The following is a 24,311-nucleotide window of genomic DNA, read 5'->3' on the forward strand; positions in this document are numbered from 1 at the left end:
TATTGGGTGAGCTCCTACTGCTCCGAGGACGTACTCCAGTTACACTGACTGTTGAGGAACCTCGTTAAAATCTTGGTGTTCTTTTATATTTTGTTCTTACATTTTCATTTGATAAAATTTCCTGTGGGTTAGCTTGAGTTGGTTCCAACGGGTTTGGTGCTATCCTAGCACAACAATTGGTATCAGAGCACTGGTTGCTCTTGGGTACTGTCTAGTTGCCAAAGATGTCAGACGGGCAAGATGAGAATCCTTTTGGAAGCAGCTCTGGGTTTGCAAGAACTACGGTGCAAAATGCAAAGTTCGAAGTGGAAAAGTTTGATGGCACAAACAACTTCGGGATGTGGCAATGTGAGGTCAAAGATGTGTTGGCTCAACAAGATCTACTTGCCGCTTTGGGAGAGAAGCCGGAAGTTATGTCGAAGCCGGAATGGGAGAAATTAAATTTGTGGGCTTGCTCTTCAATTCGGTTGTGCCTTGCAAAAACTCAGAAGTATTTTGTGATGCGGGAGACATTAGCAAGTGTGTTGTGGCAAAAATTGGAAGACAAGTATATAACAAAGAGTGCAGAGAACCGGCTACACTTGAAGAAAAAGCTCTACCGCTTCCAATATAAAGAAGGTACAAAAATTATTAGACACCTTGATGCTTTTAATAAGTTGATTGCCGACTTGTTAAATTTAGATGAGGATATTAAGGATGAAGATAAGGCCTTAATATTGTTGAATTCATTGCCGGACTCTTATGAGCATTTTGTTACCACTATTATGCATGGTAAAGAAACTGTGAAATTTGAAGATGTGTCAAATGCCTTGATGAATTATGAAATGAGGCATAGAGATAAAAATCATGATAGTACCTCTGAAGCTTTATTTGTTAGAGGTAGATCATCGGAGAGGAGGTCATCTTCTAGCAGGAAAAAATCACAGTCTCGACCTAGAGGAAACTCTAAAGGTAGAAAACCTTTGGAAAGGGATGAATGTGCCTTTTGTCGTAATAAGGGCCATTGGAAGAAAGATTGTCCCAAATTGAAGACCAAAGGAAAAGAAAGTTCTGAAGCTAATGTTGCTGAGGTTGAAACAGATTTTTCTGATTTTGCTTTAACCACTTCCTCATCATTTGATTGTGCTACTAAGTGGGTGTTGGATACGGGTTGTACTCATCATATGACTCCTCACAAAGATTGGTTTTCAAGCTTGAAAGAGTTTGATGGTGGCGTTGTGTTCATGGGAGATGACAATCCTTGCACAACAAAAGGGATTGGTACAGTTCGTTTGAAGTTGCATGATGGCATGGTTAAAGAGTTGACAGGTGTTCGGTATGTACCGAATTTGAAGAAAAATCTTATTTCTTTGGGTACTTTGGAATCCAAGGGCTTCAGGTTTCATTCAGATGGACAGACATTGAAAGTTACTTATGGTGCACTTGTTGTGATGAAAGCTCATAGATGTGGCCATTTGTATTTATTGCAGGGAAGCACTGTGATAGGTGAAGCATCTGTAGTCTCTGAAAATATGGGCACATCTGATTCAGATACTACTAGATTGTGGCATATGAGATTAGGCCATGCCGGTGAGAAAGCTCTACAAGGGCTTGTGAAAAAAGGTCTTCTAAAAGGTGCCACGACTTGTAAGCTTGATTTTTGCGAGCATTGTGTCTTGGGGAAGCAAACTAGAGTGAAGTTTGGTACTGCTGTACATCAGACGAAGGGCATTCTTGATTATGTGCATTCGGATGTTTGGGGTCCTACAAAGACTCCCTCTTTGAGTGGTAGACATTGGTTCGTGACCTTTGTTGATGATTATTCAAGAAGGTCTTGGGTCTACACTATGAAGCACAAGAGTGAGGTGTTAAGCATTTTCTTGGGTTGGAAGAAAAATGTTGAGAAGCAGACTGGGAGAAAGATTGAATCGAACCTTGCTTGAGAAGGTTAGATGTTTGTTGTCTCAGTCGGGTTTAAGCAAGTCATTTTGGGCAGAGGCAGTTAATTATGCATGTCACATCATCAACCGGTTACCCTCAGCTGCTGTTCAAGGTAAGACACCAATAGAGGTATGGACTGGAAAACCTTCTTCTGATTATGACAATATCCGTATTTTTGGTTCACCTGCTTATTTTCATGTGACTGAAAATAAACTTGATCCTAGAGCCAAAAAGGCTATCTTTCTTGGTTTTAGTAGTGGTGTCAAAGGTTACAGGTTGTGGTGCCCAGAGATGAAAAAACTTGTAATCAGCAGAGATGTGACATTTGATGAAGAAAGTATGTACAAAGTCTCTGAGAAGAATGTGAAAGATGTCCAACAGGTGGAGCTTGAGAAAGTTGCCTCTGGTACTTCAAATCCTATTTCCGCTGATGTCGAAGCCACTACAAGTGAAGAAGTTGGAGACCATGAGGATGTTGAAGAAGTTGAACTTGAAGATTCTATTCAAGTTGAAGAGCAAGTTTCACCTCAAGAGTCCATTGCCAAGAACAGAGGAAATAGACAAATTACCAAGCCAGCTCGGTATAGTGATTATGTTGCTTTTGCTCTTCCTATTATCACTGAAGAGATTCCATCCAATTTTGAGGAAGCTATTGAGAGTGAGGAGAAGAATAGGTGGTGCAATGCCATGGGTGATGAGATGAATTCTCTCTTGAAGAACAAGACTTGGGAGTTAGCTAAATTGCCTAAGGGCAAGAAAGCTATTGGTTGCAAATGGGTGTATGCCAAGAAGGAAGATGCTGATGAGAAAAGCAATGTGAGATTCAAAGCAAGATTAGTTGCTAAAGGGTATGCACAAAAGGAGGGCATTGACTACAATGAAATCTTTTCTCCGGTTGTGAAACACTCCTCAATTCGCATTATGTTAGCTCTTGTTGCACAATATGATCTTGAGCTTGTGCAACTTGATGTGAAGACGGCTTTCCTACATGGTGATTTGAATGAAGAGATCTATATGTGTCAACCGGATGGGTATATAGTGAAAGGGAAGGAAAATTTGTTTTGCAAATTGAAGAAATCGCTTTATGGCTTGAAGCAATCTCCAAGGCAATGGTATTTGAGGTTTGATAAATTTATGAGATGCCAAAATTATTCTAGAAGTCAATATGATCATTGTGTGTACTTCAAGAAGTTGCAAGATGGGTCTTTCATTTATTTGTTGATATATGTTGATGATATGTTGATTGCCTCAAAGAATGTTGAAGAGATTGAAAAATTGAAGAAACAAATGAAGAATGAGTTTGAGATGAAGGATCTTGGTGAAGCAAAGAAGATCCTTGGCATGGAGATCACTAGAGAGAGAGAGAAGGGTTTGGTCAGTTTGAATCAAAGACAATACCTTGAGAAGTTGATTCGGAAGTTTGGAGTTCATGATTCAACCAAACCGGTTAGTACCCCTTTGGCTCCTCATTTTAAATTGAGTTCTCTACAATGTCCTAAAACTGATAAAGAGAAGCTGCAAATGAAAAATATACCATATGCAAATTTGGTTGGTAGTTTGATGTATGCAATAGTATGCTCTAGACCGGATATTGCTCATGCAGTTGGCATGGTGAGTCGATATATGCATAATCCAGGTAAAGAGCACTGGCAAGCAGCTAAGTGGATATTGAGATATCTCCATGGTACTCGAGATGTTGGTTTATGCTTTGAGAGGGATGACTCTGGTATTGGTCATTTTGCAGTTGGTTATGTTGATTCAGATTATGCAGGTGATCTGGATGGAAGGAAATCTACTACAGGCTATGTGTTTACTATGGCTAAAAGGCCAGTTTGTTGGAGGTCCATTTTGCAGTCGTCTATTGCTTTGTCTACTACAGAGGCTGAATATATGGCAGTTGCTGAAGCTATAAAGGAGGCCATTTGGATACATGGGCTGATTAGAGATTTGGGGGTTGATCAGAAGCAGGTGGAGGTACATTATGATAGTCAGAGTGCCATTTATTTGGCTAAGTATCAGGTTCATCATGCGAGGACCAAGCACATAGATGTACGTTATCACTTTGTTCGTGAAATTGTTGGTGAAGGGGAAATCATTCTCCAGAAGATTCCAACTAAAGACAACCCCGATGATATGTTGACTAAGGTTGTTGGTGTAGCCAAGTTTGTTCATTGCTTGAACTTGGCTCACATTTTGCCTATATAAAGAAGGCGTTGAGCAATAGGAGTTTTGGAGCATTTGGCTCGGCATGAGTTGTTCTCTTGCTAGTGTTTGGGAGTGATGTTGTGTGTTAATTGTGTTGGTTGGCTTATCATGGCGTTTTTTCGGAACTTGGCCAAGGTGGAGATTGTTGGAGTATGTGGCCAAGTGGCCAACTTTTGATTAAACAAATCAAAAAGGAAAAAAAGACAAAATAATTATGTCTCTTCCTTGTTTTGGGGAAAAGAAAAGGGAATTTGTCTAAAGTTTTCTTGGTCTATGTGGGAAGTCACGGATGAGTTTTTGAAGTAGAAGTAATTGCTACTTTTGATGAAGAGTAGTAATGAAGCCATAAGAGAGAAAAAAAAAACGTAGCAGAAAAATAGAGCAAAAACAAAGGTGCTGAAGCCCCATTTTGAAGAGAAGAAAGAAATGTGATTTTCTTTCTTTGTTGGTACTCACTCAATCAAAGTTGTATTTGTGTATTAACTTTGAGCTTTGTATAGAGAGGAAATTATTCACTATATTTCCCTCTCTATTTGTTTCTTTGGTGAGTGAGAGTTATTGGATGTATTGGGGTTTTGGGTTGTGAGATTGCCAACACTTTGTAAACTCTCATTTGGTTGATAGTGGATTATTGGGTGAGCTCCTACTGCTCCGAGGACGTACTCCAGTTACACTGACTGTTGAGGAACCTCGTTAAAATCTTGGTGTTCTTTTATATTTTGTTCTTGCATTTTTATTTGATAAAATTTCCTGTGGGTTAGCTTGAGTTGGTTCCAACGGGTTTGGTGCTATCCTAGCACAACAAAATATGCATGATTAACGCGACGATAATCAAGAAATCAAGAGAATAATCCGAGCGATTAAATCAAAGGAATCGATTGGTTCGAATAGTATAAGACATACGAACGAACCTGAAGAATCGAGAGCTGGAGAGAGATAGAGAGAGAGGAGTGACTCTCAGCAGACTAGAGGTGCGTATGGGACTGAGAGAGAAATGTGTAGGTTCCGTAGGAGGGTGTGAGTGCTATATAAGGATAGGGTTTTCGTTTCTTGGGTTGGGCTTCATTTTTTTTACTTTATAGTATTTTGTAGGCCCAACAAAATCCACACGGACCTTTTTAACAGCAATATATAATTATTCTAGAGATTAAAACTTAAATTATTTTAATAAATAAAAAAATTCGAATTTGGGTGCAAAGAGATGGCGACACGACCTTTGCCAACCAACCTTTTGGGTGCAAAGAGACGGCGACACGACCTTTGCCAACCAACCTAATCCACAGTTGCATAATCACCCAAAGTTCGCTCTTTATACACCCCAACTCCAAACTTGGTTTTCACCAAAGTTTTATTAATTAATCAAACAAAAATTAGTGAAAAAAGTTATTAGCACCACAGTATAGGAATATTTTTCTTCAATTGTAAGTAAGATTTTATGTTTGACTCTTAAAATAATGAGTTCCATAATAATTTATCATGAAACAATTTCGTAAGACTTCTTACTAAGGGAAGAGGAACCATAAACATCGTTGCTCATCAGTATTTGAGCAGCATTCCGTAGAACTCTTTGGAAAGATTTTGTTGTTTTCCCGGAAAATACAAATGGTATTATTACATACATTGTCTTATTCTAATTTTTATAACGACTCTCTCACTGGATGTGCGACCCACAAAATTACGAAATCATGTAAGATTCACATAAGACCGAAATAGTATGCGAGACGGTTATAGTGAGAAACACAATAAGAATCTCTCTCTCTTTTACGCACGCCTTGCGAATATGGTTGACATGAAGGAATGCAAGAAGGAGCTGTTGCTGTTCTTCCCAGTTCGAACCGGTCGCGGATTACGCCCAACATCACGCAGCAGGGACAAAGCAAACTAGTAAACAAAAAGTATGGTTAGTTAAAAAATGGCACGTAGCAAAAATGGCAGAAATTGGTCCATAAGACAAAGTAAAAACAGAATGTGTAGGTCTCTGTTCTGAGCAGGCACAAAACATTTAACTAGTAGTAGCACAGATGCTGACTACAACAACAGTGTAACAGCATTAAACAAAAACGATTCAAATGGAAACCAAAAATTAACGCAGTGCATCAACGACGTAATATTACTCAAAGCTTGTCCTCGAACTCGGATAGCGGGGTCATCTGCTCCTTCAATCCCTTCCTCTTACGGATGTCGGTAACAAGTGCTGCAGCCTGGGATCCCGCTTCCAATGGATCGGACGACATCATCTCCCAATGATCAAACACACATTGCGGGAAAGCCTGCCCAGAAGTTGCAGCCCTCAGTTGACCAGAGAATCCAAAGGACTCAACGACAGGGAGGTATGCCTTGATGTTGTAGAGTGGAGTTCCAGGCCTTTGCATCTCCTCAAACACGTGCCCACGTTTCTGATTCAGAACACTGTAGATACCGCCAAGAGCCCCCTCTGGAGCTTGAATTTCAACGAGATAAACTGGTTCGAGAAGCCTTGGCTTGGCTGTAAGCTGAGAGGCATAGATGACCCTTCGAGCGGTTGGAATGACCTGACCACCCCCTCTGTGGATAGCATCAGCATGAAGAACCACATCACAGACTTCAAAGCAAATACCTCTCATGTTTTCTTCAGCCAATGCACCTTCCTTTGAGGCCCACTGGAACCCAGCAACAACAGAATCCTTGATTTCATTAAGGTACTGAACTCCCTTACACATGTCGACCACCATGTTAGGACCAGTCGTCTCGGGACCAAAACACCAGATTTTCTTAGCAAGATCCTTGTCCCAACCAAACTCCTCAGCCAAGATCTTGGAACGAATCTTGGGATCATCTCTTGGGCCAATGCGACCTTCATCAATAGCCTCGGGAAGACCTTCCTCAAGGGGCCTTGCTTCCATGTACAGACGATTATGCTTGTTTGGGGACTTGCTCATCACTGTACGGCAGGACTTATCAAGGACAGTCTCACGGAAGGACACAACAGGGTCAGACTTTATAATCTCGGCACCACCCATAAAATCATCTTGCAGATCCTTCAAACATATCTCAAGATGCAGTTCACCAGCACCAGCAATAATGTGCTCTCCAGACTCCTCAATGGAGCAGACAACCATAGGATCAGACTTGGCCAAACGTTTGAGACCTTCAACAAGTTTGGGAAGGTCAGATGCGACCTTGCACTGGACAGCAACACGCACGACAGGTGAAACAGAGAACTTCATAGCACGAATAGGGTGAGCATCTACTTCCTTCTCATTTGTTAAAGTAGCATTCTTGGTGATAAACTGATCCAAACCGACCAAAGCAACAGTGTTACCACAAGGAACATCCTCAACAGTTTCTTGTCTCTTTCCCATCCAAATAACCGTCCTCTGTACGTTCTTGACATACAAATCCTTCTTTTCTCCAGGAACAAAATTTGGACCCATGATTCTAACCTTCAAACCTGTCTGAACTTTACCAGCAAAGACACGGCCAAAGGCAAAGAATCTACCCTTATCAGAAGCAGGAATCATCTTAGACACATAAAGCATAAGAGGTCCTTCGGGGTCACAATTCCTGATGGCATTGGCATATTGATCATCAAGGGGACCCTCGTACAAATTCTCAACACGGTACCTTTGAGCCGTGGAGGGAGATGGAAGGTGAAAGATCATCATTTCCAATAGAGCAGTGCTAGCTGGTAGCCAGGTCTGCATAACACGCTTCATCAACGCCTTCCCCATCAGGTCCTTCTCATCACTCTTCATGGTGACACCAAGCTTTGTCAACATGGGCCACAACTTATCCTTCTGATCATTCATGCAGGTTTTGATGATCTGCTTGATGGGCTCATAACAGAACTGAACAAAACCACGCTTGCAAGTAGCAGTTCCAGTGTTCTTGCTGGTCCATTTCTTGGTAGCTGGGTCAAAGAAGTTCTCACCCCAGAGCCTTTCCATCATCTTTGACTCATCAACTCCAAACTTGGAAGCATACATCTTAGCAAAGTTGGTCAGAGTGAAAGCCCAACCGTGCAAACCAGCTGAAAAGGCAACGGTTCCTTTCTCTGGGTACACCTGGACATCACCAAGAAGTGGATCTTCATATGTAGCCATAATGACATTGGCATTTTCAATAACTCTTTGGAATGTCTGGTAAGCCTCTTCTCCATCGACCTGGAGCTCAAGGAAGCACCTGTCCATCTTGTTAACGGTCAAAACAGGCCTGATCCTCTCTCCCAAGGCTTGACGGAGCACAGTCTCAGTCTGGACACACACACCCTCAATACAATCCACCACCACAAGTGCACCATCAGTAATACGCAGAGCAGCTGTGACCTCAGATGAAAAGTCAACGTGCCCGGGGGAATCAATGAGATTGATGAGGTACTCATTTCCGTTTCTCTCTCCCTTGAACCTCGACAAAGACTCATCAGTCATCTCATAGTACAAAGAGATACCGGTAGATTTGATTGTGATACCACGCTCAGCTTCATCTGCACGGGTATCCGTCATACGGACATCACCGGCAACTTCCTGTGCAATGATGCCAGCTGCAGCGACAAGGGAGTCGGTAAGAGTTGACTTCCCTGCGAGGATACAAAATTTAGCATTATTGTTTTGTCACGTAGCCACAGATACAACATAACAAGAAGCAAGAAAATCAAACATCCTGCAAATTACAATGGACATCATCAAGAAAAAATTAATTTGCGTAGAATATCAGTTCTAAATCTAATTGACATTAAGTGTGTAAAATACGTGCAATATAATACAAACCATGGTCGACGTGCGCAATAACAGACATATTACGAATGTTGTGTTTGTAGTCCATAATCCTACGGAGCTCCTCAGCTGTGAACTTCACCTGCACATACAAAAAATTGTCTCTCAATTAAGAATATGCAAACAATGAAGAATTTTAGCAACCCACTGAACCAAAATAGCAAAACGAGCATCGTACCATCTTGTCTCTTCTTCAAATGTCACCTCCAAAAATATTTTTAATACCTGCCAACAAGAACTGTTAAAACAAGGTAATTAGACAAATAAACAAGAACAAATAACAAGATCCCATTAATCAGATACTCACAAAATTACACATCATCTAATTGAAATTCAAAGAATATTATGAAAGTAATTTCTCAGATTCTTGATGCTTGTAAAATGATTTTTTATGCAAGAATTTCGATAAATACAATACATACAAGTTTATGCAAGAAAACATAAAAGTTATCCGTTTAAATCTGCTATGTGATTGAGCAAGTAAATCCATACGATATTCATCTAAATATCAAACGAGTTATATAACCAAAAAACCCCAAAAGCACTTTTTCGTCCTAACAAAGCTCAAAAGCACTTTTTTCATCGAAACAAGCTATAAACAGTAACAAAGAAGGAAAAAATAAAAAAAACTCAATCCAATCAATTCCAAGACATAACAATCGAATACTATACTAATTTCGCTATATAGTTACAGATCTTGAGCAAGAAAAATCGAAAAAATGAACAGAAACTCAATCAATTGAAGTATACGAGCATGGTCATTTCTTCAAAGCAAGTAAACGCTGGGAAATTTCAGATCTAAATATTCCAGATAGAGAGAGAGAAAGAGCGAACCAGGTGACAAGATGCGAGAGAGGCGGCAGGCGAAAAAAAATGGAGCTCGAATGTTAGACCTCTCCTTTATATACAAAAGGAAGGGAGGGTTTGAGAGAGCATAAAGTGTGACTGAAGGGTATATGCGGTTGTGAAGTCTAGGGTTTTGCAATGAACTGGGCTGGGCTTAGGTTTTGTAAATGGGCCTGTGGTTTTGTTTTGGATGATGGAAGACCAACGTCCAATGAATTCTTCAGATTGAGAATCGAGTTTTGTCCTATGCCACTGTTAATGCAGGGTCTTTTTCTATTCCTAAAATAGTTCAGGCTTGAGAGAGACCCAATAAAAGCTCAGACCAGAGCCCAAAGAAGGGAAGGAAGGCCTAGGCCCAAATAATGAAAGGAAGGCCTAAGCCCAAATAATGAAAGGAAGGCCAAGGTCCAAGGAAATTAGAAATGGAAACATTGAGCACCACAAAGAACCGCTCATCAGTCTGATTTGCATGCCAAAAAGGAAGCCAAGCACCTCTTCATAAAGTATTTTCTGGCCGCTAGAGCAAGTTGGCATATTGACAATTTTATAGCATGAAGTCTCAAGAGTAAGCCTACTCGAACACCAACTCCAGGCCACGTGTTGGCCATCAGTAAGAGCAGAAGCCTATAAAGGGACATAAAGATTGTCAAACCAAGCGCTTGGACATGATTTTCCTCAAACCCCAAGGCGGAGCAAGGAGCTCGGCACACTTCGGCCTAAGAAAACATGCAAGTAAATCTAGACGAACGTCTCTTTGTTACCACATGTCAACTAAAGAATTGAGGGGACGTAACTCAATTTTAAGGGGTGAACCACTTGATCTTTGTTGTTAAGTTCTTATTGAATCTACCACAAGCCCACCAAGGGCCAACCACTCTGGTCTTTGTTAACCTTCCAAATTTGAGCGTTAACACCCACTATATGTTCATCTGAATAGAGCATGAATTAGGCACAGTACTAATGCAAAACCATTAGGCCCGCTAAACCCTAACTATTCTTTTATGTATTTAAACTCCTACATTCATAAGAATAGAGCATGAATTAGGCCCACTAAACCCTAACTATCATTCTATGTATTTAAACTCCAATATTCATCTGTACATGGTATGAACGAAGAATATTACTATTTTATCTTTTAATTTCTTTGCATTTCCCTATCTTTCTCCTTTCTTCGAAATGGGTTCAAGACTATTCTATCTGATCATGAAAGGGAAGCTGTTGGAGCAAATTTGATGGCTTCCACATTTGTTAATCATGCACAAGTTGGTCATCCTTATATGATGAGCATGGCTGCAACTTACTATATGGTCATTCATCTAGCATACGTACTTGACCAAAGAACATACTCATCTGGCATACGTTGGTGCTATATTATTGTCAAATATCAAGAAGGGTGGACTCGGGAGCACAAGGCACCTGTTCGAAGATAAGCCTTTCTCTCCAAAGTATGACATGCTAAATTTATGTGTGGATCAAGTTGTTTATTTTGGTGTTGCTTGGATACGACATTAAGACATACCTTATCTTAAGGCGGCGGGATGGTTAGGATCCTTTGAGCCACAATTAGGCTTACCAGGGTGAATAACGCTTGAATGAAGAATATTGCCAGTTTATTTCTTAATTTCTTTGCATCAAACTGTTGACACAATATGACAACACAACTTGAAATTTACACAAAATTAGTATTAAGAAACTCTAATTGTGTGATTGAATTATTGAATTCATCTACTTTCAAAAGATATTCAAAGCTCTAAAAAGGAAGGTTCACATTCAAATACAATCACGGATTGATGTGATGATATCATTAGATTGTAATCTTAGTTGTGTGGGACGCTCTTTTCCTTAAATTGGGTTGAAAGCCCCGATAATGTTTTTATCGAGACCCATTATGCACATTATCCTCAGTTTGTACGAATTCTAAGATGTTTAATAAATATCGTACCTTATCATAAAATTAAAAAAAAAAAAATCCTCAAATGATGCCCAAAAAAAATAAAATATAAAACACTTTATTAATCTACTAACTGATTATTGCTTGGGCGAGAGAGAAAGATATATATATATCCTCATTTCCTTTTCGATGCATGATATTTAGGATAATAATAGATGACTCTTATCAAACTCAACGACAGGAAACTTTGTTTGACACTCTGTTCCACCTTAATTAAAGTGGGAAGTGGGAATGAAAAATGTAGGAGACCATTTTGTAGATTATATCTAAATTGTCTTTCTAATAAAAGTGGAACCTACTTGTATTTTAAGATAGTTTACACGTGTGGTCTACAAAATAAATAAGAATATTTGCGAACAAACATATAAATTATATTTAAATTTTCACTACATCGTGAAATTTCATCTTCTGAATTTCGATTAATTGAGTCTCCTGCTCCTGGTATTATTTCAAGATGTTCGCCTCTTCAAACAAGACTTATTGCTATTGATTTGATGATTCCTATAAGGCGTGGTCAGCAAGAATTAATTATTGGGGGCAGACAGAACGATAAAACAACAGTAGCCAACAAGGAAGAGCAAAAGACTTTGGGCACGTAATGGATCTCGAAGTGTACTATTCCTGAATCTCCTTGACCAAATCCACCCACATTAGGATTACTCGTGAATTCGCCAGCATTTGAATTAGGACAAAATGATTATCATATTTTACTAATATAGTATATTGCTAATCTAAAGTCTACATAAAAACCTACCTATGATAATTACTTCCCTTGTCATAAGGTATTGAATGGACCTTTTTTCTTTTCAAATAAACGCATGCAGTAGTATGATTGCATTTTCTTTTGAAATTATAACCAAATAGAAACATAGAAAAGGCATTCTAGAAGAGTAAAAGGTGATTTGCATATGACCGTTAGAAGAAAAGTAGAAGTCCTTACAAGTTACATCTTATCAAGCGGCCATTATTTGTAAAAATCCTCTGTTTCAAGGGGATGAAATACCAAAAGATATCCTAAATACTAGACCAAAAACACACTAAAGGTAATGTTCAAAAGCTTACTGCCGGGTGCCGGCAATCCTCTTGATAGACGATTTGTAAAAATAAAAAAAAATATAGGCTAAGATCTACTCTGTAAGTCCTCAAAACAGCTCGTGGTACTGCCCTGATTCTAGGATGGCATAGCCTCACATCCCCTAAACTTTTTGTCACAAAAAAAAAAAAAAAAAAAACCTTACTGGCGGTTAGCGTATTAATACATGCATGTTCGATTGATGAAAATACCAATGATAATATGACAAACAAAGGCTTTCCAAAAATATATGCAGGCTAATGTCATGTGTTCTATGATTCTATCGGTTGTACTTGAATAACTAGCTCCTGTTCTAGGAGAAAATCTCATTGGTGTCTAATAATCCATGGCTTTTGTTGGAAGAAGTCTCCGAATCTCCTCTATTTGCTGATCTCAAAAGAAATTATTGAACTTTGTAGTGGTTTAAAACTTCATAAAATTTTTAGAGTTGTATACCAAAAAGTATTTCGGAGTTGTGGGGGAGAGTGCGGCTCTTCGCTTTACTCCTTTGGCAACCAATGTTCCTCTTAATTGGGACAACAATTGCAGTGAGATTGGCTAAAGTAACACTAGTACAAAAACATGTTTGCGCGACGGCAACTTGCTTGATGTAGCAAATTTCGTCGCGCAAAGTATGTTTGCGCAACGCTAAACAGAAAACGTCGTGCAAAAGGCCTTTGCGCAACGTCACTTTGTGCGATGAAGACTGACATCATGCAAAGCAGTTTTGCGCGATGTAATAGCAGAAATTCTAGACTATATTCGATCTGATCACGAAAGGGAAGCTGTTGGAGCAAATTTGATGGCTTCCACATTTGTTAATCATGCACAAGTTGCTCATCCTTATATGATGCGCATGACTACAACTTACTATGGTCATTCATCTAGCATACGTACTTGACCAAAGAAATTCATCTAGCATACGTTGGTGCTACATTATTGTCAAATCTCAAGTGTGGACTTGGGAGCACAAGGCACTTGTTCGAAGATAAGACTTTCTCTCCAAATTATGACATACTGAATTTCTGTGCGGATCAGGTTGTTCATAATGGTGTTGCTGGATACGACATTAGGACATACCTTATCTTAAGGGGATGAGATTGTTAGGATCATTTGGGCCACTATATATTACTAGTTTTTATTAGGTCCGCTACTAATGTTAAATCCATTAGACCCACGATACACTAGCCATCATTTTGCATATTTATAAAACTCCTATGTTCATCTGAACACGGCATGAATGAAGAATATTGCTATTTTATTTCTTAATTTCTTTGCATTCCCCCGTCTTTCTCCTTTCTACAAATTGAATTCCATCAAACTTCCGACACAATATGACAACACGACTTGAAACTTACATAAAATTAGTATAAGGAACTCTAATTGTATGATTGAATCATTAAATTCATCTATTTTCAACGGGGGCAAGAATATATTCAAAACTCCAAAGAGGGGAAGGTTCACATTCAAATACAATCACCAGTCGATGTGACGATATCATTAAGTTAGAGTTTGACGTAGTGTTATGAGTTCATTCAAATCATAATACATGTATGTAAACTTCATTCCTTAAGTGATGAATCATAGACAGAATACATATGTTATAGTTTGTGTGAATACTTTCATATGGTGATGCACTGTTGCACATGAAAATACGCAACACGTTTTGTATTGTGAATATTTTCATATGGTAGCACGACTGTGCCTTGGTTAAATGAATCATCACAAAGAAATTAATGTGTGAAACTTTAAATTTGTACAATTCATTCATGACTCGTGAGCTTAAATTGGTAAGGTTTGAATTTGTTCGATGTTGAAATTTTTTATTTTATTTTTAGATTACGATGTTCGATGTTGAACTTAAAATAAGATTTTTAACTTAATGACGGAGCCATTTAGAGACCAGCATGAGCATGTCCCCCTCACTTATGTATAAGCTACTTAAATTGAATACCTCATAATTTAAGTTTCTAATTCCGCCCTACTTAAGCCTTAAATTAAGCTCTTGCATGTTTATATATGTTATATGGGATAAACAAACATAAAAGGGTTTTTCAATGTCGAGTTTTCAAGCGACATGAAAACAACCAGGCTCATTTTATTTGCCGCAGCCCCCCTGAGAAAGGATAACATTTTTTTTTTCTTCTCATCATGAGCCCCTGATGGCATGTGCACTAGATTATAAATATATAAAATATTTAGAATTCAAATTTTGTAGACAAAGAACAAAAAAAAAAAATGAATTAGAAAATATATAAAGCACCATATAACATGAACTCCTAAATTGTTTAAACTGTCTACGGGTGACGAGGTCAAAAGGAAAACAAAAGTAGTTAACACTAATTAACCAAAGATGAACTCCTACTAGTACACTTACAAACTGCGTTCGAATGAATTCATTTATACAGGAAATGGCGTCGGATCAAAAGCAAGCTGTTGTACGACTGATCTAAGCTCATCCCAATTTTCATTCAAAAGATCATTCTCAAGATCTTGAAACGAAAAGTTTGAGAACGTGTCCATGTATGGATGTGTTGAATTAGGCTGCTGCATGTTGGAGCTCAACTGCCCAACTGCATGCGCATGCAATTGGTGACTTCCATTAATAATACTGTTTATATTGTTGGTATGATTCACAAGAGGCTTCTCCTCGTAGCAAATGTCTGAAGCACCGAAACTGATATAAGTGTTAGATTGGTCGAGAAGGTCTTGTCGATCAGTAGCGAATTTCTTGGAGTTTACGGTGTCCGTTGGATGACGTTTAGCTGCAGATAGATCTCTCCAATCTGGGGTGTACTTTCTGTATGAAACATTTCTTTTGAATATCCGACACAATGTCCATATTTCCTGATACAAGTGAAACCATGACATTCATCAAAACATAAGCCTTTATATATGGCCAAACGGAAAAGAAAAAAAAGAATTTTATTTTAGATTCAGGGTTTCTCTTTCTCATGTGTACAGTGTGTATGGACTTAATTACTGGTTTATGATTAAGGTTAATTTCAAAATTTCTTGAACTTACTTGTAATTATATAGTTAAGTCAGGTTGATTCTTGCCTAAATTCTAGGGTTTATATTTGCAGTTTGACAACACAAGTCTGGAAAGAAAGTGTTTCCTCACATGATCATACAATTTTAAATACTTTGTAAATGAAAGGGGTCAAAATTAATTACAACTCTGCAGATTTTTCACTTACAGCTTCTTGTTGAGGATCAGTATTCATATTCTTAGGGTTAGAGCTTCGGTTATTTTGTTCATTCGAACTGGAGGAATTAGGAAGGCGAAACTCGTGCATCATCCAATCGGTTTTGCTGCCTTTGCCTGCACTTCCACGGTAGTAAACCAATGTTTTCTTTAGGCCATTGCAGGCATGGCCCTCTCCTCCGTGGGAATGTATCGGCTTGTCGATTCCAGTTGCCTTCCAAAATCCAGAACCTGTTACTCTGTTGGGTCTGAAGCTGTTCTTGTACTTTCTCCCTCTTTTGCAGAAGAAGTACCATTCTTTATCTCCTGCGGTTTCTGCAAACATAAATACTGACGTTAATCACAAATTACAATTAACCCTAATATTTGTATACAAAAAATATTTATAATTGGAGCTAGCTAGTTGCACTTAGTAAAGTTAAGTTTACAGTATTTGGAAATTTTAGGGTCACCATATTTTTGGACTATAATTAGTATCTGATTCATAGTTACTAATGTTCGTTGATTGAAACCTTATTAGTTTTCAGATTTTGATCCAAGTCACTAGCATTATTGTAATAATGAATTTACATATCAGTTACATAATTTTTAAAATAAAAATTAATAATTGATTTAGAAAATACTCACACCTTTATTAAACTCCTAACTAATTTTCAATTCAAAACATTTCCATAATAAAATAAAAAATTAGAATAAGTTTGTACCCATTAGCTTTTTTTTTTTTTTAAATGTTTTCAATTTTTTAATCTTATATGTACCCATTCATGTAATATTTTCAAATTTTTAATCTTAAAATGTACTCATTCTTAAATATACCAATTTGTTTACATGTAAAATGTACCCTTTTTATATAAAATATATTCAATTTTTTTTAATCCATTTTAAACTTATATGGGTATATTTTTTGTTCTTTGATTTGAGAATGTATCCATGTCAAGTTTACTTGAAGAAATTTACAAATGTTATTAAGCCTAATATTTTGTGCGTGTATATATACACACACGCGCACACGCGCACACACACACACACACACACAATAGTTTAATTTATATTTTAATATTTTTAATCCCACAAATTATGGTTTTTTATTTAAAATATCTTTATATAAACAACTATAATTTTTAATTTAAAAAATATAATAACATACATATAAATAAATTATCACATTAATTTCAGGGACTTTAGTAAAAAATTGAAAATCAACAAGGTTTTAGTCAAAGAATATTCATAACTATGGACCATATCCAAAGTCGAATTACATAATGCGATGATTGATGGTTGGATTCCTTTTTTATTGATTTAAGAAAGGAATCCAACTATCAACATTTACATCATGTGGTGTGCAAAATATAATCTAATAAGATAATCTCTCTATCATCACCCTCATAGTACTAAAGTATGACAGAAATTTTTTGCTGAGCATAAATAGTTTTCCTTGATAGTGCAACCAATATATTATAGGCCACTTTTTGTTCAGCATATAACCCTAGCCAACTTCTTCTCTTCTACTTTCTTTTCAAAGTACAAGAGAAGAGAAATTAAATAGCAAAAATTAATCAGAAATTTAGCAAAAATCAATTAATAAGTACATATTTATGTTCATACTTGGAAGATCCCAAGGATCATATTTGTAGATATCAATTGATTTGATGAGCTCGAAGCTGATCGGTTTCTTCTGAATCTTCCGACGAAGATAGAAGTCTACAAGTTCTTCATCTGTTGGGTGAAACCGAAATCCTGGTAGTTGAACATCATCTTCATCATCAGTATACTGGTGATCATCCTTAGTGCTAGGACTATAATATGGGTTATCCATATTGATATATCGATCCTCTTCAAGCCCGATCTAGCTCTACCTCAATCTCAATGGATCCGTAGTTAATCAGCTGTGTATTTTTCTCTCCTTCCCAGTGGAGGAATTGAAGCTTCGACGTTCTAAGGTGAAGAGTCATGGGCTAGCTTTCTTATATTTATAAGGTTAAGAAAGTCATCGCAAATGGCTTTCATTGGGTCAAGTCTTCAAGTTTGACCCTGGCTTAGGCAGAAGTCTTGCAATATTTTGTTGTAAGGTCACCGTTTGCGACTAAATCTTCATATGAGGAATGTATAGTCAGTGCTATATGCGTGAATGCATTCACTCCTCTCACCCTCATTTGGAAATACAAAAATTATCATGGCATGATCATAACAAAGCCGGCATAGAGAAAAATTTAATAGATTGAAGCCAGTAGTACTTAATTAATGCTACATGCATGCATCGATCTACACTGTTTTTTCTTTTTTAGGCATAAAACATTTTGTTGGTAATCGAAGTGCAAAAATTGGATCTATGTGTTGTAGAGGCTGGGACCATAAGCTTATGGAGATTACACTAATTACCAGTCTTTTCTATATATAAATTATTCACTGATAATAGGATGCGATGTATTGTTTTTCACAAGATTCTAAGGAATTTAAAATGTATATTTAGTGTCACAACAAAGTTATGCAACCGAACAAGGTTAATCACTTTAGTAATGGAACTCATCGAAAATATCTATCGTTTTAGTTATTTATGTGAGTGGAGGCTGAGGGCTCTTCCAACCAAGTAGAGAGCAACATAAACTAAGACTCATATACAATTGCTAAATATATAATCTGATGAGACGAGGGGTACAAATCATTTCTACATCTTCATGAACTACTTGTGCAGCTGTCATTCCAGACTTCCAGTTAATGCATCACAATATTTTCTAGGTCGCGTGGCTTAATTTCTAAAATATGTATGAAGAAGTTGAGGTTCAACTATAAAATTAACTAGCAATATGAGAAGTAGTTAATTATTTGTAACACATGCAATATCTCTCCTTATATAATTACTATCAACACGCCCTCTCTATGTGGCGAATTTTTTAGTCTAGCATGTGGACAACACAAATCGGTGATATGGAACACGTGTGACTGTTGGGTTCCACACATGGGACAACCTGCTCTGATAGGTAGCATGAAGAAATATGATTCCTCCATCAATTTGGGCAGTAGGTCAATTACTTATGAGCACATGCAATGTCCATCCTCCCATCAATGTAAGATTTATTCTCAACTCCCCTTCCTTAAATGGACAAGACAAATTGGGTGATGTGGAGCACGTGTGGCCTTTAGGCTTCACATGTTGAGGTTCCACCCTAAAAAACCAATTGGCAATATGGGAACTAGTCCAATTACTTATAAGCACATAAAAAATCTCATTTTCCCAATATGAGATTCATGATCTCAACAATATCCAGATTTTTTTTCCTTTTCTACTAATATTTTGCTTCAAACCTTCAACTAATTATGGATGGAAGAGGTCATTTAGTACTACGGTTTGGTAGTATTCTTCTTCGGCTTTTCACTTGTAAGTGTGAGGTCTTAGATTCTATTTTCGTCGAAGACGAATTTGAACCACATTATTGCTGACCTATTATGAGGCTTACACCACTCCTTCACATTTTAGTATAGATAATATCGTTTGTACAAAAAAAAAAAAAACATTATGAATGGAAGAGATTCCAGTCCATAAAGGCAAAAAACGAGAACCACACTCTAGGTCAGATTTGTGTATATATATTGATGGGGAAAGTGCATAATTGGAGAGGCATGTTTGGATTCATTCTAGTTGGAATAGTAATATAATGCATTAGCACTTCTGGAGGAACAAAATAACAGTCAACTAGTTGAGAATGAGACGGGCACATATTGAGAACTTGAGATCCATAAAACTGTAAAACTAAAAGGGCGGTAACAAAGTAGTAATTGTTACTATCAATTTAACTCTAAGCAGGATCCCTTTTTACTTAGAAGTGAGAGGTCTACTTACTTGGATGACGAAAAATTTTTAGTTGTGACGGGAATACGGATGGTACACCACGTGTTTTTATGCAAGTGGTGGAAAATTTTAATTTTTAAGTTATTAACCTTTTAACACATATAATCCATCATTTATATAGGGACACATGGTGTACCACCTCGTGTGACGATCACATTGAAAAATCTCTCCTTGAATGACGAGTTTGATACTTATTATAATGAACATATTGGGCAGATTACATTTTTCACATTAAAAGTATCTTTTTTAACTTAATTGTATTTAAATAAATGTATATAAGGTTTGAGTGTGCACTAAGCACTGGTAGATCCAAAACTTAAAGCCTGTGAGGGTCATACGACCCTTCTCACAATTTGGAAATTTTGTATTTATTTGTGTTATGTTAATGTAGATTGGCTTTTAAATTTATGGTTGATCCTCCTCACAAATGTAATTTGCTCATACTTGAGGGTCCAACACTTCAATTTCACAAAGTCATTCTTTGCCTCTTAATCAAATAAAAGATATTTAATTTCATGTCCTCATACTCATATCCAATTAATTTTATTTCATTCGCACCAAGGTGTATAAACATGAGTGATTTTTTCTATTGTTGTAAATTGTCATCTGCTATAATGTCAAGGTCGGAATCTTAGAATATCTTTTATGCTAAATAAGTTGATACTTATGATTGTTTCTTAAGTAATTTTCATATATAAGCCCAATTTATCATAATTTTATAGTCACTTAAAATTGACTCTCCTTAACAGAATTTCTTACTCCGTCACTAGTGCTAAGCACGGGTCATTTGAGTGTGGGATTAGAGTGGTATTTTTGGCGGGCATAGGTACGCACGGACTTCTAAGGTTCTCTTCATTTAACCTGAAAGTTGTTTTCGTCGCGATTTTCTACATTAATTATTTTTGGGAGATTTTGGATGTGGTCCCTAGTTATGAACAGTCTTTGACTGAAATCTTGTTGGTTTTCAATTTTTGATCCAAGTCCCTGAAATTAATTGATAATTTATTTCTATGTACGTTATTATATTTTTTAAATTAAAAATTAAAATTTATAGTTGTTTATAGTAATGAGATTTTAAATAAAAAACCATAATTTGTGGGATTAAAAATATTAAAATATAAATATACTATTGTGTGTGTGTGTGTGTGTGTGTGTGTGTGTGTGTAAACATGGGTACATTCATAAAAAATAACCAAAAAATTATTGTATCAAAACATGGGTACATTCTTCAAAATGGGTACATTTAGCAAAAATAAAAATGGGTACAAATAAATAAAAAAATATGGGTACAATACAAATAAACTTTAAAAAATATGGGCACAAAAAGAAATTAATATATGGGTACAAATTAAAACTGAAAGGAAAATTGGTACAAATTAAAAAAGGGTTGCAAATTAAAAATGGGTACAAAGTAAAAATAAAAATATATGATAAAAAATTTAGCCATAAATATAAATATACTAATTGTAACATTTTTAATATTAAATGAATATATTTAGAAATAAAAAATATTTTATTATTGAAATAATTAATGATATTATTAATTCAAAAGACCTTGATCAAAAATTGAAAAGTAATAAGGTTTTAATCAATAGAGTAGTAAAAATAAGGATGAAAACCTAATTACTCCATTATTTTTTCATTTAGCTGGCCATTTGCATAGGTAAATGATACCCATATATATAGGATCAAGGGACAAATATTTTTACAAATACCTTTAGACTCTTTTTAAGCCTTTTGATTACATGACATCTAATGGTTCTTATTTATTCATTAAATGACATGGATGCTTATGTGGATTTTAACTAATATTAAAGATAAATAAAACTGAAAATTAAATAAAATCTAGAAAATTAAAAATATAATTAAAAAATGAAGATAATTTAACTGAAATTGGTTCTCCCATTCCGAGATCAAGACTTGGATTCAGACTTTGAACCCTAATAAAAATATCATGAAACTTCTTCTTTGCTGATGGGGAAGCTTGATAGAATCTCTTATTTCATTTTATAAAAAATAAACCCTAATAATAACAAAACAAGACACTTTTTAAATTTAAAAAAAAACATGATACCAGGCATAGGTAATACCCAACGTAAATAAGGATTGAGTTTTTATTTTATCAAAAATAAACCTAATAATAACAAAACAACATACTCTTTTCCTTCCTTGGAGCTTTTATCATATTTATCATCTTGTTTTTGAATTGGTCTGATAAAAACATGCTCAAGTTTATATTTATAGATAGTTTTTTAGACAAGTAATTTTGAAAAATAATCATTCAAATATTCAAGTACCTTCAAAGAAAACAAAACTGAATCCCCATCGTTCAACAACCGAAACACAATTCAAACTGAAATAACATGAACAAGGGTAATATATTCAACTTCATGTAATTGCCATAGGATCATGTATTGCCCTTGACAAATAATTGTACCTTGTATGACGAATATATGAAGTCGAAAGCTTCACGTAAACTGTTCATGTTACCCTTGTATGACGAGTATCTGATAATAATTGTGCCTTCTTTTCTTCAAGGGTATTATATTCAATTTCACATCAATCTAGGGTTTCTTCCCTCTTTTAATTATATTTTTAATTTTCCAGATTTTTTTTTCAGTTTTATTTTATCTTTAATATTAATTAAAATCCACATAAGTATCCATGTCATTTAATGAATAAATAAGAACTATTGGATGCCATGTAATCAATGTTAGAGTATATAGGATATGGAGGGTGTGGATCATGACACATGTAAATAACCAAATACATAAGGCAGTTAAGAGTGTGGTTGTTAGAATGATTAGTTAGGATTATTGGTAATAGACTGAGTTAGTTAAGGCAGTTAGCTAAAGACTCATCTATATAGCAACTATCTCTTGTAACCATTCAACTAATCAAGAAAATAGAATTGTGATCTCTCTCTCTCTCTCTCTCTAAACCTCTTTTGTTATCTTCTTCACTGTGATCACTCGGTTCTCCTTATGTTGATTAACATGGTATCATCGTCTTGAAATCCATTCGTGATTTCTCGATCCTTGGTCTGCTTCCGCTACTATCTTCTTCCTCAATATACTGATTTTCTGTTTTGTTCTGAAAATTTTGGGCATCTCTCTTGTCCCAATTCTCTGATTTGTTCTTGGTGAATTCTTGCACACCAGGTGTTTGATTTTTTGTCTCACTCAGATTCTATCAAGATGATCACTGCAAATCAATTGCAAATATTGCAATCCCTGATTACCAATCTGATTGCATCAGTCTCTAATTCAGTTACTGTGAAGTTGGATGATTCCAATTATCTTTAATGGCATTTTCAGTTGCAATTAATGCTTGAAGGATATGGAATCATGGGGTTTGTCGATGGCACTAATGTGTGTCCTCCTCAGTTTTCTTCATCTGGGTCTCCTAATTCGGATCTAACCTCTACATCTTCAACTCCACAAACTGAAACTGATGAGTATAAGATTTGGAAGATGCATGATAGGGCTCTCATGCAACTTCTTACAGCAACTCTGTCATCCTCAGCCATTTCTTGTGCCATAGGCAGCACTAGCTCCAGGGATCTTTGGATTCGGCTTCAAGAACAATTCTCTACCATTAGTCGTACATCCATCTTTCAGATGAAAGTTGACCTTCAGAACATCAAAAAGGGTTCTGATTCTGTGTCCATGTATCTTCAACGTATTAAAACAGCCCGAGATTTTCTTGCAGATGCAGGGGTTATCTTTGCCGATGAAGATGTTGTGATATTGGCCCTCAATGGTCTTCCTGCCGAATATAACACGTTCAGATGTGTTATTCGTGGAAGGGAAAATGTTATATCTCTTAAGGAGTTTCGTTCTCAATTACTTGCAGAGGAAGTCACTGTTGAGAACACTGCCTCAATGCCATTTATGTCTGCAATGATGGCCAAGAACAATAGTCAAGGATCACAGAGTTATGCTGTTGGGAATTCTTCAAATGGTCTTCATAGTCATTCTCCGCCAATCAACAATGGTGGTAATTTTGGATTTACTGGTCAACCTGGACAATCCAATTTTTTCAATGGTGGAAATCGGTTAAAGTATAAAGGGAAAGGGAAGTTTAACAACAATCAAGGACAGAGATATTATAAGCCTGTGGTTCATGATTTTGCACCTGGAATTCTTGGGACTCCATCTTCCTATCATAATGGTGCTTCTTCTTCAAATGTTATCTGTCATATTTGCTCTAAACATGGTCATTCTGCTGCCACTTGTAACTATAGAGATGCTGAACCTGTTGAGCCTTGTCAAATTTGTGACAAGAAAAATCATACTGCTAGAACCTGTTTCTTCAGGAATAAATCTCCCAATCAAGTCCCACACATGGCTGCCATGAATACTACTCACATGCTGTCTTCTCAAATGTCCAACTCTGTTCCTTTGGCCACCACAACACAATATTCACCTGAAGTTTGGCTCACGGATTCTGGGGCCACAAACCATATGACTACTGATATAAGGAATCTAAGCTTGGCGTCACCATATCCA

At 36.6% G+C, this 24,311-nt stretch overlaps 2 protein-coding genes across 3 annotated transcripts; both read right to left on the reverse strand.

Annotated features, from left to right (window-relative positions):
• Window positions 1-5,689: 5,689 nt before the first annotated feature.
• Window positions 5,690-9,822, reverse strand: LOC126620778 (elongation factor 2). Of its 2 annotated transcripts, XM_050289059.1 has the most exons (5): window positions 9,711-9,822; window positions 9,055-9,101; window positions 8,871-8,958; window positions 6,240-8,680; window positions 5,690-6,006 (listed from the first exon to the last, which is right to left on the reverse strand). In XM_050289059.1, the coding sequence occupies exons 2-4, from the start codon at window positions 9,055-9,057 to the stop codon at window positions 6,240-6,242; spliced, it is 2,532 nt and encodes an 843-aa protein (XP_050145016.1). In that variant the 5' UTR covers window positions 9,058-9,101; window positions 9,711-9,822; the 3' UTR covers window positions 5,690-6,006. The 2 variants fall into 2 exon arrangements, with proteins under 2 accessions (XP_050145016.1, XP_050145015.1); XM_050289058.1 differs by lacking the exon at window positions 5,690-6,006 and having other exon boundaries at window positions 6,055-8,680; window positions 9,055-9,114; window positions 9,711-9,815.
• Window positions 9,823-15,010: 5,188 nt separating this feature from the next.
• Window positions 15,011-17,877, reverse strand: LOC126624007 (transcription factor JUNGBRUNNEN 1-like). The gene is made up of 3 exons (XM_050293002.1): window positions 17,559-17,877; window positions 15,946-16,268; window positions 15,011-15,592 (listed from the first exon to the last, which is right to left on the reverse strand). The coding sequence occupies exons 1-3, from the start codon at window positions 17,767-17,769 to the stop codon at window positions 15,146-15,148; spliced, it is 981 nt and encodes a 326-aa protein (XP_050148959.1). The 5' UTR covers window positions 17,770-17,877; the 3' UTR covers window positions 15,011-15,145.
• Between the last annotated feature and the right edge of the window lie 6,434 nt (window positions 17,878-24,311).

This window comes from Malus sylvestris, chromosome 5 (assembly GCF_916048215.2).
Source record: "Malus sylvestris chromosome 5, drMalSylv7.2, whole genome shotgun sequence".
Lineage (NCBI taxonomy): Eukaryota > Viridiplantae > Streptophyta > Magnoliopsida > Rosales > Rosaceae > Malus > Malus sylvestris.

Excerpts from the sequence above, each read along its gene's own strand:
- LOC126620778 (XM_050289059.1), bottom strand. Across the intron at positions 8,681-8,870 it reads TATTGCGCACGTCGACCATG|GGAAGTCAACTCTTACCGAC; the intron begins GTTTGTATTATA and ends GTATCCTCGCAG.
- LOC126624007 (XM_050293002.1), bottom strand. The coding sequence starts at position 17,769 with ATGGATAACCCATATTATAGTCCTAGCACTAAGGATGATCACCAGTAT. Across the intron at positions 16,269-17,558 it reads TGATCCTTGGGATCTTCCAA|AAACCGCAGGAGATAAAGAA; the intron begins GTATGAACATAA and ends TTATGTTTGCAG. Across the intron at positions 15,593-15,945 it reads CTGATCCTCAACAAGAAGCT|GAAATATGGACATTGTGTCG; the intron begins GTAAGTGAAAAA and ends CACTTGTATCAG.